At 39.2% G+C, this 13,174-nt stretch overlaps 4 protein-coding genes across 5 annotated transcripts; 1 reads left to right on the plus strand and 3 right to left on the minus strand.

The window, feature by feature from the left end:
- The first annotated feature begins 67 nt into the window (after window positions 1-67).
- On the plus strand, window positions 68-3,825 carry LOC17893084 (ATPase family AAA domain-containing protein 3). The gene is made up of 8 exons (XM_006297129.2): window positions 68-559; window positions 886-981; window positions 1,262-1,372; window positions 1,458-1,767; window positions 1,967-2,057; window positions 2,251-2,572; window positions 2,824-2,972; window positions 3,062-3,825. Exons 1-8 carry the CDS (start codon window positions 236-238, stop codon window positions 3,567-3,569), a joined length of 1,911 nt encoding a protein of 636 aa, XP_006297191.1. The 5' UTR covers window positions 68-235; the 3' UTR covers window positions 3,570-3,825.
- A 651-nt stretch (window positions 3,826-4,476) lies between these two features.
- LOC17893240 (NADH dehydrogenase [ubiquinone] iron-sulfur protein 6, mitochondrial) lies at window positions 4,477-6,185 on the minus strand. The gene is made up of 3 exons (XM_006298693.2): window positions 5,978-6,185; window positions 4,931-5,015; window positions 4,477-4,829 (listed from the first exon to the last, which is right to left on the minus strand). The coding sequence occupies exons 1-3, from the start codon at window positions 6,113-6,115 to the stop codon at window positions 4,720-4,722; spliced, it is 333 nt and encodes a 110-aa protein (XP_006298755.2). The 5' UTR covers window positions 6,116-6,185; the 3' UTR covers window positions 4,477-4,719.
- A 268-nt stretch (window positions 6,186-6,453) lies between these two features.
- LOC17892187 (NADPH-dependent oxidoreductase 2-alkenal reductase) lies at window positions 6,454-8,478 on the minus strand. The gene is made up of 5 exons (XM_006300011.2): window positions 8,100-8,478; window positions 7,716-7,893; window positions 7,312-7,478; window positions 7,094-7,176; window positions 6,454-6,990 (listed from the first exon to the last, which is right to left on the minus strand). Exons 1-5 carry the CDS (start codon window positions 8,343-8,345, stop codon window positions 6,612-6,614), a joined length of 1,053 nt encoding a protein of 350 aa, XP_006300073.1. The 5' UTR covers window positions 8,346-8,478; the 3' UTR covers window positions 6,454-6,611.
- A 282-nt stretch (window positions 8,479-8,760) lies between these two features.
- On the minus strand, window positions 8,761-13,152 carry LOC17893115 (D-xylose-proton symporter-like 1). Of its 2 annotated transcripts, none has more exons than XM_006297426.2 (14): window positions 12,928-13,152; window positions 12,441-12,541; window positions 12,156-12,234; window positions 11,806-11,865; window positions 11,593-11,659; window positions 11,383-11,507; window positions 10,875-10,976; window positions 10,380-10,748; window positions 10,256-10,303; window positions 10,095-10,157; window positions 9,793-9,873; window positions 9,552-9,650; window positions 9,303-9,440; window positions 8,761-9,124 (listed from the first exon to the last, which is right to left on the minus strand). In XM_006297426.2, the coding sequence occupies exons 1-14, from the start codon at window positions 12,970-12,972 to the stop codon at window positions 8,993-8,995; spliced, it is 1,509 nt and encodes a 502-aa protein (XP_006297488.1). In that variant the 5' UTR covers window positions 12,973-13,152; the 3' UTR covers window positions 8,761-8,992. The 2 variants fall into 2 exon arrangements, with proteins under 2 accessions (XP_006297488.1, XP_023641743.1); XM_023785975.1 differs by having other exon boundaries at window positions 10,074-10,157.
- Between the last annotated feature and the right edge of the window lie 22 nt (window positions 13,153-13,174).

Raw genomic sequence — 13,174 nt, forward strand, 5'->3', positions numbered from 1 at the left:
AACCGACCCATAAGCTAAAACCCGTAAAATATCCCAAAACACTTGTCCCGCATAAACCCTACGAAAACCTTGAGAACCTTCTTCTCCTCGTCGGAACTTTGTAATGGCAACATATATTTCGGCTTCGAATTTCTTCTTCTCCAAGCCAATTTCTTCTTCATAAGTCATTATTTCTCTTTTTCGTACAGCATTCTCGAATCTTGAAGAATCCTAAGTCTCGTTTCACAGAAAATTAATGGCTCAGAAATGTGCGATTGGATTGATTTCAGCCCTAGCAGCTTCGGCTTCTCTTGCGCAATCTAAAGTCGCTTCTGCAGATGGTCCTTTCAATTTCTCTGGATTCTCTACTTCTTCGAATCCTCAGCAGCAGCAGCAGACTTCTCCTCCGGCTTCGCAAACTCAGAGGCTACCGTCGACTCCTGCTGGTAAAGAGTCTTCTGCTCCTCCGCGAGCTCGGAATGATAATCCCAGGACGAGTTCCGGTGGTTTTGATCCAGAGGCTCTGGAGCGAGGAGCTAAGGCCTTGAAGGAGATTAACAACTCTTCTTACGCGAAAAAGGTCTGGGACCTTGTTTTCTTTGTGTAATTAGGAATTTGTGTGTTCGAACTTCTCACTCTAAAAACCTATCGAATCATATGCTTAGGTTTAGGAAAGGCTACATAGGAAGGTTTCTATACGGGTTACTATCTTCCCTGCAGCTTCGTTTAGGGAAGTGAAAGCTTTAGAAATGGATTCTTTTTGTTATAATTTGTATGATAAAGCTTAAAGAGATAGGTTTGAGCTTAAAATGCTAGCATTCTGTGTTGGATTTCTGTAGTGTTCTCTTTCTGTGTTTTATCAGTTGTGTTTGAGCTCACAGTTGTTGTTTATTTGGTTTATTCTAGGTTTTTGAGAGCATTAAGCAGCAAGAAGAGACAAAGCAAACTGAGTTTGCATCAAAGGCGCAAGAGTTTAAAGCTATGCAAGCCCAAGCTGAAACTGTGAGTTCAACTAACTTTTAAGTTCATTATTCAATATTTTGATACTTGGTCTGTTTATAATATTATTGGATTATGGCGTTACAACTAATGGCGACCTAATAGAAATGAGTTAGCAACTGCTACACACAATGACTTATACTGTTGTCTTAGTAAAGTTGTATCTTATGACAAAACCTGCTACAAGTGATCAATATCAGACATATTTTCTGCATCATTTCATTATTCGGATTAGCTGCTTCTTGGAGGCAAAGTTTTGTGTCTCATATTTTCCATTTTACAGGAGAGGCATAAGGTTATATATGATGAACAGAAAAAACTTGCTCAACACCAAGCGCAGACAAAATCGCAGATGGCTCGTTATGAAGATGACTTGGCAAGAAAGAGGATGCAGGCATGTAATTCTCAAAACAATTTTACAACACTGGGAGTTTCTTTTCTTCTTTCTAACAGCTTCTGCTGTGTAAATTGTTTTACAGGCTGAGAATGAGTTCCACAGAGCAAGAAATCAAGAACTTGTGAAAATGCAAGAAGATTCAGCCATTAGACAGGAATCAGCTCGACGTGCTACTGAGGAACAGATCCAGGCACAGAGACGACAAACTGAGAGGGAGAAGGCTGAGATTGAACGTGAGACCATCAGAGTCAAAGCAATAGCAGAAGCAGAAGGAAGGGCCCATGAAGCTAGGCTTGCTGAAGATGTAAATAGGAGAATGCTTGTGGATCGTGCAAATGCAGAAAGAGAGAAATGGGTTGCGGCCATAAACACAACGTTTGACCATATTGGAGGTGTGAGATTTAAATCCATACATGGTCTCTCTGTTGTCTAGATTTTGTTTGGCAGGTTTAACTAGCCATGGAAAAATCCCTGTGTAGTTCAATGAATTAGTGATTAGAATAGACGTGTGACCTCGGAATGTATGCATAGCTCTAATCAATGGAAATTCTGGTTGTTAAAGGTGTTCACATTTTACTCTTGTTTTCCTAGGCGGTTTGCGAGCAATTCTGACAGATCAAAATAAGTTGGTTGTTGCTGTTGGGGGTGTCACTGCTCTCGCAGCGGGAATCTACACAACGAGGTAAAGACTACATATGTAGACCAAATATTGAAAAAGACTTTGCCGTTATCAGGTTGAAAGGTTATGGAAATGTTTATATATTATTGATTAACAAAATTATATTTTTACATTTCTAGATTATGTTACCTGCCAGTCAACTTTTCTACAAATATTGAAATGCAAACTTAGCCGGATTTTTTATTACTTGTTGCAGAGAAGGTGCAAAAGTTATCTGGAGCTATGTGGACAGAATATTAGGACAACCATCCTTAATTCGAGAATCATCAAGAGGCAAGTACCCTTGGTCTGGCTCGCTTTCTCGTGTAGTGTCCACATTGCGTGGTAAGGATGCTTCCAAAAATGGAAAAGGATTTGGTGATGTTATTTTGCATCCTCCACTGCACAAGAGAATTGAACAGCTAGCTAATGCAACCGCCAACACAAAAATCCACCAGGCTCCTTTCCGAAATGTGCTTTTCTATGGTCCTCCAGGCACAGGAAAAACAATGGCTGCCAGAGAGCTTGCTCGTAAATCTGTATGATTTCTTCACCCATATATATTTAAGTTATTACAAAAATCGTTATAGAAGACACCCAAATGGGCAATGGAAACTCTAGCAGATGGAGTTAGTTCAGTAGTGCCGAAGATGTTAGTTGCTGATTTCCATGATCACAGAAATAACATCTGAAAGTTGAATTTGGCTCTTAATTTTAGATTGTTCGTGGGAGTCGCAGAGTTTTGTTCATCCATCTATTCTTATTTTCCTAATGTTCATAATTCGTGTAGGGTTTGGATTATGCATTGATGACGGGTGGAGATGTTGCTCCCCTTGGATCTCAGGCTGTTACAAAGATTCACCAACTGTTTGATTGGGGCAAAAAGTCTAAGAGAGGTTTATTGCTCTTCATTGATGAAGCCGATGCATTTTTGTGCGAGTAAGTGCTAGTACTGGTATCTTTTTAGAAGTTGATCATTTCAACACTTTTTTGTTAATGGCTTTGTTATGTTCACGGGAATCTAACAGGAGGAACAAAACATACATGAGTGAAGCCCAAAGAAGTGCTCTAAATGCTCTTCTCTTCCGCACGGGTGATCAGTCCAAAGACATAGTCTTAGCACTTGCCACAAACCGACCTGGTGACCTAGACTCAGCTGTGGCTGACCGTGTCGATGAAGTTCTCGAATTCCCCTTACCTGGAGAAGAAGAGCGGTTCAAGCTTTTAAACCTCTATTTAGAAAAGTACATAGCTGAGGCTGGTCCAAGAAAGCGGAGTTTGTTCCACCGCCTATTCAGGAAAGAACAGCAGAAAATCGAGATAAAGGGTGTCACTGAGGAGCTCTTAAAGGAAGCGGCTGCAAAAACCGAAGGGTTTTCAGGTAGAGAGATTGCGAAACTGATGGCAAGTGTTCAAGCAAATGTTTATGGAAGTGAGGAGTGTGTGTTGGACGCTAAGCTTTTCAGAGAGGTTGTTGATGAAAAAGTTGCAGAGCATCAACAGAGAAGAAAATTGGCTGGAACAGATTTGAAATGATGAGATATATACCAAAAGTTCAATCCAGTGGTGTCATCTTCACACACTTTAGCCAAGAGGCACAGAATCTCTGATGTTGGTTCCGAGGTTTAGGCAGAGACTTGATTCCTATTGTTTTCTCCTTCTTCTTTTTTGGTTAAGGAGAGGTTTTGTACTTGTCTTATCGCTTTAAATTTTTATCTCTCTGACCAAGCGCAAATCAAACTGGTTGAAATAAAATTGAGAAATATCTATATATACTTCGTTCAAATTGGAATCTGAGAAAATTTTATGTGGCTTGTGCGAGAGTATCACCATTTTTCTATTACTTGCGATGATTGATCATCTTTTTGTTCACACAAATCTGCAACTCAGCGGGTTATTTTCGAGATGAAGTGCGTCGTAATGGTAAATGTGTAATCCAAATCAAATTGTAGTTACAGATGTTCGTTCACCTGAAAGTTTCAGTAACGCACTCTCAGTCTCAGCTAGTTTATGTATACAATACAATCGATGAGTTGCTTTAACAAAAAGTTTATTTGCCATTGTCTCCACGCGCCTTTCTTTTAAAATTATGTAAAAACGACGAAATCCCTGGACTATAGACCACCCGGTTTGCCTCCGTGTTAATGACGCGCCATAGGTGCGCGTAGGATTATTTAAGTTCACGTCGACACATTCGCCTCAAGTGCAATCCGGTTCCAAAGGCCTATTAGTGGGCTTAGTAAGAATCTTCTTGGGCTCGTGCATACTTTGTTTATTTTTCCTCGCGCATACTTTCGCGCAAATTCAATCAGTTTTAACTTAAATTATGTGAATTGCTCACCATCCCATAGTGAAAATTATAACCACTAAAAACGTATTAAGTAGGTGAGGAAAATGATCTAAACGCATTACAAGAGTTGGAAAAGGAGAGCCAACTCGTCACTAGTGCAAACCCCAAAGCTTTTTATGAGCTCAGAAGCATGGAAAATACAATAGTGATATCAGATCTTGGATGTTACAAAATGATGAATGCTGAAGTGAGGATGAAACAATACCCGACTTCAATCGAATCCTTTATTATATGTTATAGCTGAAGATGTCGACACACCAGGAAAACAATACACAAACTTTGAAAATGCAATAATAAAAGGGAGTGAGACTAGTGATTTCTCTTTCAGAATTTGCCTTAGTGATGATGATCTTGGACGTAACGAAGGCCACAGTACTTGCAAATCGCAGGCTCATCTTGGTCTAGGCATATGAACTCAATTGGATGACCAAGGGCTGGATTGGTGTCTGCAAGTTTTGTAGAATACAATTTATACATCAGTATCTGTTTTTGCTCATTTAGAAATTTACTCAATATATTGGGCCACTGATGTGAAGAGGAGACAAACCTCCTTCACAAGCAGCAATCCTTCCATCAACTTTGATAGGTGGAACCTCATTGATCAGTTCCATTGGTGACTTCTTGCTTCTATCCTGTAAACATTAGTTCCTTAGCCACGTTAATTACTAGGAGAGTGACAAAAACAATATACTGTATATATATATATATATATATATATATATGATGAGCAAACTTCATACTTTACCAGAAAGAAGAACTAATATAGAGCCTATGCAATCTATACGGATTTGAAAATTGAACCAAACATAAAACTCCACTAGATGGTTTATCACATACTGTTCCTAGATAAAGATGACTTGCCCTGGTTACTAATTAAGTTTTTATGAACGCAGAGATGCCATATTTAACTAGGAACACTATGTGATGAACACAAAATCAAGGGCAAGTCAATCTGGTGTCAAAGGGTACTTAGGGTAGTGATAGCATAAAGGAAACGCTCAAACCAACTTCTCGATCTGACTAAAAAATTTAAAAGTAAACAGTGAAAATGCAAACGTAATCTACCTCCCAAAATTCATCAACGAAGGAACTAACTCCAAGACCATAGCTATGAAGGTAATGGCTATGACGATTGAACTAGTGTAAACTATGTCATGACAGAAGCATCTTATACCACAAATTCGCCATGAAAAAATAATAAAAGAAAAACAGTAATACCTGTGAAAAATAAACGTAATGTTCTCAAAAATTCTAAACAACTTGGAAGAAGTTTCAAACATAGATCATGCCTCTATGAACAATGATCCAACATCAAAAACAATCTCTACAGAGTAGAGACTGTAGCAAACAATATTCAGCTACAATTTCAGACACGTCAAAATTATGAGGTACCTTCAGCACAATGAATCAAGTACCGTAAAAACAAAATGCCAAATCACGATCTAACCCTAGGGGAAATGACCGAGATTAAATCCCAGAGTAATTTCACGCAGCTTAAATTAATTCAAGATCTAAGTCTGGGAAAGATTAATCCGGGATACGAAAGAGCTAGAAAACTAAAGACGGTAAAGACTCATTCATGATCGCCAAGTACCTGCATCCATTTGGCGGTGTGGTTGCCGACTAGATCGTCTGTCGGGATGCCGAGTTGAGTGGTGGCCACACTAAAATTCCTCCTCGAAGCTGGGAGAATCTGCGATCGGATTAGGGCTTTCAGGAGATTCGACGCCATTGCTCCAACACCGAGAAATTCAGAGGTGAAGAAGTCTATCGAGAGAGAGAGAGAGAGAGAGAGACAGGGGAGAGGAGAATCGTTTACCAAGAACAACGCATTTAATTGGGCTTTTACTCATAAACACAGGCCCACGTATTTGAAGCATATAAAGGCCCTTGTGTTCTTCGTTTTTTAAAAAAATTCTTGCAAAACAAATTACAAATGAACATGTTTTATATAAATTTAATTCTGATCGAAAATACTAATATTTTTACTTGTCAATAAAACATCAGAAGATTGTCAATCTACTATATGATTGTGGTGTTGTAGACTTGTAGGGCTTAGGCAGTGGTACAAAATTGTAATTTGGCTTTTTAGTAAAAGAAAAAAACAATTATTATTTGGCTAATTAGTAACCAATCAAAGAATTAAACAAACAAAAATCCAAAAAGCAATCGTAAAAAATACGCCTACGAGAAGGCTTTATTTTCGAGGAAAAACTCAAACGCCTGATTCATTCACGAGCAACCACGATGAGTTGTTTCCCGACGTTCTTACCATGAAATAGGCCAAGCAAAGCTGAAGGTCCGTTCTCGAGCCCTTCGACTACATCCTCAACATAAGTTATCTTCCCATCTCTTATATAGGGAAGCACAAAATCTAGGAACTTGGAGTGTTTGTCGAAGTAGTCAGAGACCACAAACCCTTGAATCCGAACCCGCTTGTAGAGAACAGTTGCTAGGTTGTGTACGCCTTCTTGGTCCTCCAGATTGTACTGCGAGATCATACCACATACAGCGATACGGCCGTGTAACTTCATGTTTAGGAGCACTGCGTCTAGCATTTTGCCTCCTACGTTCTCAAAGTATATGTCGATTCCTTCTGGGAAACACCTGTTCACAATAATATATCATATAGTTCTGAGTCAGATCTCTATATCTCATCACGAAGCGATAGATATGTATACCAATACGATAAGAAGAATGATCTAGTGACCTCTTCAGGGCAGCACTAAGGTCTTGCTCTTCTTTGTAATTGAAAGCTTCATCAAACCCGAACTTGTTCTTGAGAAGATCAACCTATAACATGTAAGAAAGAAGAGGGACAAGTGACTCTCTTTATCGAAAGACAAGACATAATTAACCAATCAAACCTATGTTATTGTTTGATAAGGAAATGGATCAGCAGCTATACTCCAAGAAAAATCTGACTACCTTTTCTTTACTGCCTGCACTTCCAACGACATAGCAGCCCATAATCTTTGCAAATTGTCCCACGAGCTGACCAACTGCACCAGATGCAGCTGACACGAAGACGGTTTCTCCTTTCTTAGGAGAACAGATTTCATAAAACCCAGCATAGGCAGTCATGCCGGGCATACCTGACATAAACAGAGGAATGCTTCTAAGACACACTAGTAAACTATTGAAACTTGAAGTGTTTTGTAAACTGTTTTCAGATTTGTTCACGATAAAAGAGACTATTCGACATGATTTGGAGCTTGTGTGCAATGCAGCATGCATTATAATCAAAGACCAGACTAATATGGCAATTGTATAGCCAGCTTTCTCACTATGAAAGTTGAAAATGTCCCTAAAGAGAAACAGAGATAACACACCGAGAAGTCCAGTGTAGTATGATAACGGAACATCAGTGTGTTGGATCTTGGAATGTGAAAAATCTGGAGTTATAACACTGTACTCCTCCCATCCAACTAATCCCCAAATTAAGTCTCCCTTTTTGAAATCCGGGTGGCCAGAGTCTATCACTTTAGACACTGAAAACCCATAGATTGGCTGCAAGCAACACATGGAGTAGGAACATGTTACACGATTCATATTATAATTTCTCTTCAGGGCCCTTCGAGACCATAAGAGACGCTGTAGCGGTCGTAGAATATAATAATGTTTCTAACTTTTAAAAATAATGTTTCCAAATCCATATATGCTTCCATAATGAAATTGTTGCCGGAAACTATAATAAACGTCGTTATGTAATGTACCTCGCCAGGGTTGTAAGCTTGAGCGAGCGAAGCAGTGCCGGGATCGGGCTTCCCCATGCGAATGCGCATGTAAGGATCGCAAGAAAGGTAGAGATTCTTCACCAATACAGTCTTGGATCCCGCTGGAATCTTTAGATCGATGGTGGAGTCGGTGAAGATGAGGTCAGATTCCTTGGGGAAACCGGTGACGTAATCTCGCAGTATGACCCGCTTGTTGGTCGCTGTCTCGTTGCATGTGGTTGCCATCTCTCCCTGATTTTGTTTCCTTACAACAAAAGTTTATTTTCGTGTTCTTCCCTGATGCGTTCTGTATTTATAGGCTTTGCGGATCGTGCGATTATAGCCACAAGACCCACACAACCGCTGAAAGAATACGATTCTCGTATCATCTTTTCTTGTTATGGCGTTATATTGTAATTTTATGATGTTTTGTCAGTGACGTGATTATTATAATTACACAAATTTCACTACAAAAAAAAAACACACTTTTGAGTCTCACGTTGTTTTCATACAGTCACGTTATCCATTCTCTTTTGCAACAGTTATATTTCCTTTCATATTTCATAATTCTTGGTCTTAATCCTAGGCTGTATGAATCATGATAGTTTGTTTTTGTTTTGTTTCGGATTAGAAGCAGCTTATGTAGACCAAACAAAAATGCTATAGAACAAAATTTTAAATGTGTGTGTATCTTCTTACATTTTAAAATACAAAATTAAGCAAACATTTTGTCCAAAGCATCTATTAAAGTTTTGCCGCGAGCTGCACCAATTCTTTTTATCCATACAGTGAAAATTCCGCCCGCCACTTTCCGACCTGCGGTTGCTGCATTTGTGATCCATAGCCTCAAGCAATGAAGCAGCAGAGAAAATGGAGCTTAGATGAGAAACCTTTTAGAGACATTTGGCTTCGATTTCTTCAAGAGTGAGACCCTTTGTCTCAGGCACAATGAAGTAGATGAAGAAGAGAGACAGTAGGCATATCACTCCAAATCCACAGAACAACACTCCAGCTCCTAACAGATCCTGCAAAGCAATACTAGGTGAGCTAGAACCTCAAAAGTTCGATAATCTCTTGGGAGAAAAAAACAGAACAAGATATATGTGAGCTAACTGGGGAATCTCTCGTTACACATGTTTTTCCTGAAGTTATAGCTTAGTTCTATTGAAGATATATATACTTATAAAGAAGGAGTTCCTTTACCTTAAGAGGTGAGAACGCGAATGTCACAAGTGCGTTTGCACCGAAATTAATAAGCACTGCAAGACTGATTCCTCGACCTCTTAGTTTTAAGGGAAATATCTCCGAAATCATCAGCCAACCAATAGGACCAAAGGATAGCTGCAAGATTAGTGGAAAGTCTCTTAAGGTCGTATCCAATTTTTTGTATCAAAATAGAATACATTGCCAGCAATTGAACTTTGACCAGACAAATCTGTAAGAAAATTTAACCTGGTAACAGCCCACATAGAGTAGCAACGCAGCTACAGCAACAGCTGGTGCAGTATTATAAAAGATGTAATAGGACCCCAGGAGGAACAATGAGACCACCTGTTACACAATTGAATATACACAAGAGTAAATCTCTGGATCGATTAGATTCGGCCTCTTGTAATCGAAAAGACAATGAACACCTGGAATTTAGTGGAACATACAATTAAAAAGAACAAACATAGGAAGTCAGAGGACATACCATGCCACTAACACCACCAAGAAGTAAAGGTCTCCTTCCAAGCCTGTCAATCACTATAACAGAAACTCCTGTCATAACCAACTGCAACAGTAAAGGATCGCATCAAGTCTTCGAAAGGAAAAATTCAAAATAGCTTTGCAGCAGAAAAAGTTAGCTCACAAGGATAAAACAGTTTAAATTGTGCTAAGCATTTATACTAACTACTTCTAACATTGTATCAGTTGTACTACAAAGCATATCAATCCTTTGATAGAATTGCTAAAGGATTTCACATGTCAAACCTGATGGACAAAAATGAATACCTTCAATACACCAAGCAGAATTGAGATCCGAGTTGCATCAGCTGCAGCAGAAAAGCCGGCAGTCTAACAGGTAATGTCAGAGGAAAAACGAAGTTAAGATTCTCTCAAGAGTTTCCTCCTAATGAATAAAATCCAAATTATGTAGGAATGAAATAAAAAACCTGCAGTATTGATGGTGCATAATAAAGTACACTTGGTTGTCCAGTTATCTGCCATTTGCAAAGCAGACATATTTAGTTATTGTTCATTTTCTTGAGGAAAATTTGATGAATTGACTGCACCAACCTGTTGGAACAAGACTAACCCTCCTGCTATAGTGAGAGCTTTCAAGCATTTGCCTCGAAATAAATCAGCAAATGTAGCTTCTTTGTCCTCACCCACAGAGGAAAGTTCAGCCAATATCTCGTTTACTTGTTCAGCTGCTGAGTCAGCTATGGCAGGGCCTCTTAGACGCCGAAGAGACTTAATTGCAGCCTGTTGAAGATTCTCCCCATTACCTTTTCCCTGGAGAGCGCGCAATAAAAGCCACCTAGGAGAAGCTGGTAGCCAACACATTCCAATTCCCATAATAACTGGCACAGGGAGAATTGTTGCGTACATGTAACGCCAACCAGAAATAACCGTAACCCAAAGGCTACCGATTCCGTAACCTCCCTTCACAAAATTTTATGTCTCAGGTTTAACTTGGTGGACAGAAAGGTTTCAAAATGGATCGACGCAATACTATAACTTTTTACTGAGCAATAAATTTCCAAAATCTTCAGAGCTTCGAGAACTTACAACCATCCCAAGGACAGTGGAGAATTCCTTTAGCGATATCATCCGTCCACGTATCTGACTTGGAGCAGTCTCTGCAATGTACATTGGAGCCGCGTGCATTGTCTAAATGCAAGGGAAGATATGAACTTTCAAGTTAAAAAGAATGCTAAAAACTGTACTCAATAACAGCATGGTACACAGGAGTACAAACATCTTAATTTCAACGTTAAACTAGATTAATAAAAAATGGCTCATGAAACAGAATGAGACAGGAAAAGAAGAATCGCTGTAGGTGCATACTCGTTCCCAAATTCCACTAATTAATGAATTTCTAGAAGTGAGCCAGGTTGGATCATTGGATAGCACATGCTCAGAAATAAAGGGAAGCATAATTCTACCAAATTAAATAGCTAAATTGTAGAGGTTGACTTTGATTGATTAGTTAGTCAAATGTATGATGCACATTGGAAGATCACATGGGCATGCAAGTTTTAACAGGCAAAAAAACTAAAGATGTGACCTATCTTACCAGTCCAATCCCGATGCCATACAAAACTCGACCAATTATCAGTACGGAAAAGACAGGTGCTACTGAAGTCACAATGGCTCCAACAAGATACACGAATGCAGCCAAAATCAGCTCCTTTCTTCTTCCTTGAAAATTCAATACAACAATTCACTTTCTTTTAGCTGGATAGACTGCTACATATCCAGATGAAGAAAGTCGAGAAAAACCAACCTATAGTGTCGGCAACACTAAATGCGACCATGGAGCCAATTAAGGCACCATACAGCGAGCCACTAGTCTGTACAAACATTTTAAAACATTGTAAAAAAGTTGTTTATCTTATCTACAAGAAAGAGCGCACTCCAGTAGGGAGGGAATAAGAACAAAAAAATAATGCGGTAATCCACATGTCGAAGACTCAAGAAAGGTGAAATATAGACTCACCATTATACCAACATCCACTGAAGACAAGTCGTACCATGAAATTCCACTTAGGGTAGGCGACTGTACAGGAGGCAAAAGCAGAGTAGTTGACATAATTTTGAAAGGCTTAGACAATCGAACAAATATACATGCATAACGATTATGCAGGAGATATCCAAGGGAAACACAATGACACTGTAAGTGCAGGTGTGAACTACGAAATAGCGTTCTTTAACTGAGATACTACAGTCCAACGTAGACAGCTCTATGATATGTAAGCTTGGGAACACCAACAGTTAAAAGACTTGAGAAAGCTAGAAAAGTCAAACATGAGAACCAGTGCACAGGCTTAGACAAGGTTAAAGCATTACCTTAATAGAAATGGTTGCACAAGATGTAGCACCAATTTCATAACCAAAAAGCAAAGCTCCAAGAGCTGGAAAGAGAAACCTGCAATAAATGACTTGTTTTAGTTCTTAGCTTGCTTTTAGACAAATCTGTGTGATATGCATATCCAAAAAGATTGCCACTTGCTTTCAGCAAAACATATTGGCAACATACGATGAATAGGAAATAAACAAAAAAAACTGGGACCACAACTTTATTAATTTGTATTTGATGACTAACAAACAAGGAAAAAGGAAAGAGAGACTCACGGAGGAATGGCTGCAAGAACAGAGTAGTTTTCTGGGCTGTGGTTCTCCTTTATCAGAGGTTCCTTTTCAGCACTAATCCCACCTGAAGAAGAATCACCAATCTACAGAAAACATAGTTTGCATCAGAAAATGTGACGACACCAATTAAATAGAGTTAGGATTCATGCAGGATTGATAAAATCGTTATTTCAAACCCAGAAGCTAAGGTCAAAATCTCATGCTTCAATTAAAATCCCAATACTATTCCAGCTAGACACACTACAGAGATAACGAAATCAATTTCCACACAATCTCTTCGATTCCAAAGTCAATTCAAACCCTAACCGATACCATTGCATCAAAAACTCTCTAAAGCCCTTATATCGACCAGGGGAAGAGTCAAACAAACAAAAACCTTATTACAATTTGCTCTCAGAACCTAAACCGAACAAGGAAGATGAAAAGGGGGAATAAATCAAAAGAAGATGTGAAACAAGAGTTGCGAAACCTGTCCAGCGAAGGAGATCGATTGCCTCTCGGGATCAAACCCCATGGTTACGGAAGCTTGATATGGATCCCGTGAGTGTGGTTTTGCTAAAGGAGATATCGCTCTGGGTTCGAACGTATTAAGTTGTACGGTTTGAGCTCAACGAGCTTTGAATTTGCAGAGGAGAGAAACGTGAGGAAGGGAAGGGAAGGGAGAGGAGAGGACAAGTATGCCAGGGTGATAATAAATGTTAACGGGACAGTGGTCG

The sequence above is a fragment of the Capsella rubella genome, unplaced genomic scaffold (genome assembly GCF_000375325.1).
Source record: "Capsella rubella cultivar Monte Gargano unplaced genomic scaffold, Caprub1_0 scaffold_3, whole genome shotgun sequence".
NCBI classification, from domain to species: domain Eukaryota; kingdom Viridiplantae; phylum Streptophyta; class Magnoliopsida; order Brassicales; family Brassicaceae; genus Capsella; species Capsella rubella.